This window comes from Charadrius vociferus, unplaced genomic scaffold (assembly GCF_000708025.1).
Source record: "Charadrius vociferus isolate BGI_N301 unplaced genomic scaffold, ASM70802v2 scaffold1296, whole genome shotgun sequence".
Lineage (NCBI taxonomy): Eukaryota > Metazoa > Chordata > Aves > Charadriiformes > Charadriidae > Charadrius > Charadrius vociferus.
The window spans coordinates 139,925-141,875 of record NW_009649024.1 but is presented as its reverse complement, the minus strand read 5'-3'; the positions used below and the strand labels follow the sequence as shown (position 1 = coordinate 141,875).

Sequence of the window (1,951 nt, the reverse complement as noted above, 5' to 3'; positions counted from 1 at the left end):
CCCGGTCCCCAGGGGACCCCGATTCGGGGGACGCCAGAGGGGTCTCCGCTGACTCGGCCACCCGCTCCATCCTAGGTGCAGACGCGCAGCGCCGATGAGCCCATGACGACATTCGTGCTGTGCAACGAATGTGGGAACCGCTGGAAGGTCTGTGCCCTTTTGAGAGGGGTGTCCGGGTGCCCCAACCCTTCCCCGGCCCCGGGGGGGTGGCAGAGCCCCCCAAAATGGTGCCGGGGGCTGGGTGAGGGCTCACCACCCACCCCTGGCTCTGCTTCTCCTGCAGTTCTGCTGGGCGCCCGGCCGCGGGGCTGGAGGGGATGCGGTGCGAGACGGGATGCTGCGATGGCCACCTCGGGCAGGCGGGGTGGGGAGGGAGGGTGACGGGGTGGCGCCGGTCCCCACCTCCCGGCTCCCTGTTTCCTTCTGTTGGGTTCCCTCGAACATCCCGGGGAGCCGTGCTCCGGCGACAGGAGGGTTTGCTTGGGAAGACCCCGGTGAATTGAAGCAGTTCCTCCCTGTAAATACCTTCCCTTTGCTTGGGGTGTGCTGGGAACCCACTGGGAACCCACTGGGAACGGACACGTCCCTGGAAAGGGAGACCGGTCTGACCTTGCCCTTCCCTGGAGGAAAGCTGGACTCGGATGATTTGGGGGCAGGATGGACGTTGCCCCATGGATGTGGGGCTGAGCCACTGTCCTGGGGGCCGGGGCTGAGAAAGGGTCAGGTTTTGCCCCCCAAATACGTTCTTCTTCACCTAAGCGCGTGCAGTGGAGGGGACATGGAGGGAGACGGGCTGGTTGCTGCGGTGTCTGGATGCCGAAGGGATGCCACCGTTGCCTTCTGCTCTGTGACATGTCTTGAGGGCACTGTGTCCCCAGGAAAGAAGAAGGGATGGGGCAGAGGTGTGTGTGTGTGGGAAAGGAGCAGGAAAAAAAACCTCTCCAGCTGGAGCAATAAAGGTGGGAACTGCCTCTGTGGCACAGACTGCTTTTTGAAGGGGGGGGTTGGGACCTGCGCCGCGGTTCGCACTACCCCCCGCCACCAGCTTGAGCCTCCTGGTCCTCCCAGAACCCCCCCACCAACCCCAGTCTTGACTCTGCCAGCCCCCAGCTCGGGATGTAACAGTGGCTTGATGCCCATCCATCACCTACCCGGTGATTAAAGACCTTTAATTAAGGCCGGAGCGGCTCCTCTTGGATGCCGACGGCTCTCCGGGTGGCAGGGCAGCACCTCCACCCACAGCCCGGGAGGGTTTTCCAGCAAAAAGGGCATCAGGGACCAGCTGGGAGATGCCCCTTTGGCTACAGGAGGAGTGGGATGGAGCCTCGTGGCACCGTGCCCGTCCCTCGCCACCACCAGCTTCTCCCAGCGGCTCTGTTTGGCGGCAGCGAGATGTGACGGGGACGCAGGTAAAGGTCACGGTGACCGGGGGTGACCGTGGCGGAGGGATGAAGGTGTTCGTCCTGAGCCTGCGCCAGCGGAGGAGGACGGCGGAGCTGTCGAATGAACCGATCGTTAATTTTTTAATCTTGGGCTGAGGTGTGCATTTTTTTTTTAATTATTTTTTTTTGCCCAGGCAGAGCTCGGGGCAGTTTGCACCCAGATTTGGGTGATAGCCCCCTCAGTCTTTGGGGGTCCCGGCAGCCCCGGGGAAGGGTCGGCCAGCCCTGAGAGTACGCTTCGGGCTGCGGTGCTCGTTAGCACGCCAAAGTCATTAATAAGCCGCCAAGGCAATTATTTACACTTGCAAAATGCGTGTGGCTGCAATTAAGGAGCAGAGTGGGTTGTGGGGGATGAATAAAACATCGGTGTGACCTTGTGCGGCGCGGGGAGCGCAGGACGGGCAGCACCACGCCGGCGGCACGCAGGACCCGGGGCTCACGTCCTGTCCCCAAGAGTGCAACAGAGCACATCGGGGTGGGACATGGCTGAAACGGGGGGATTTGGACCT

At 62.4% G+C, this 1,951-nt stretch overlaps 1 protein-coding gene across 1 annotated transcript in view; it reads left to right on the top strand.

Annotated features, from left to right (window-relative positions):
• LOC104288890 (transcription elongation factor A protein 3-like) overlaps nucleotides 1–1,538 on the top strand; it is a 14,583-nt gene extending 13,045 nt beyond the window's left edge. Inside the window, exons 11-12 of the mRNA XM_009887763.1 lie at nucleotides 76–147; nucleotides 1,308–1,538. Coding sequence (XP_009886065.1) covers nucleotides 76–147; nucleotides 1,308–1,538 — 303 coding nt within the window. The remainder of the gene's footprint in view (nucleotides 1–75; nucleotides 148–1,307) is intronic.
• The last annotated feature ends 413 nt before the right edge of the window (nucleotides 1,539–1,951 follow it).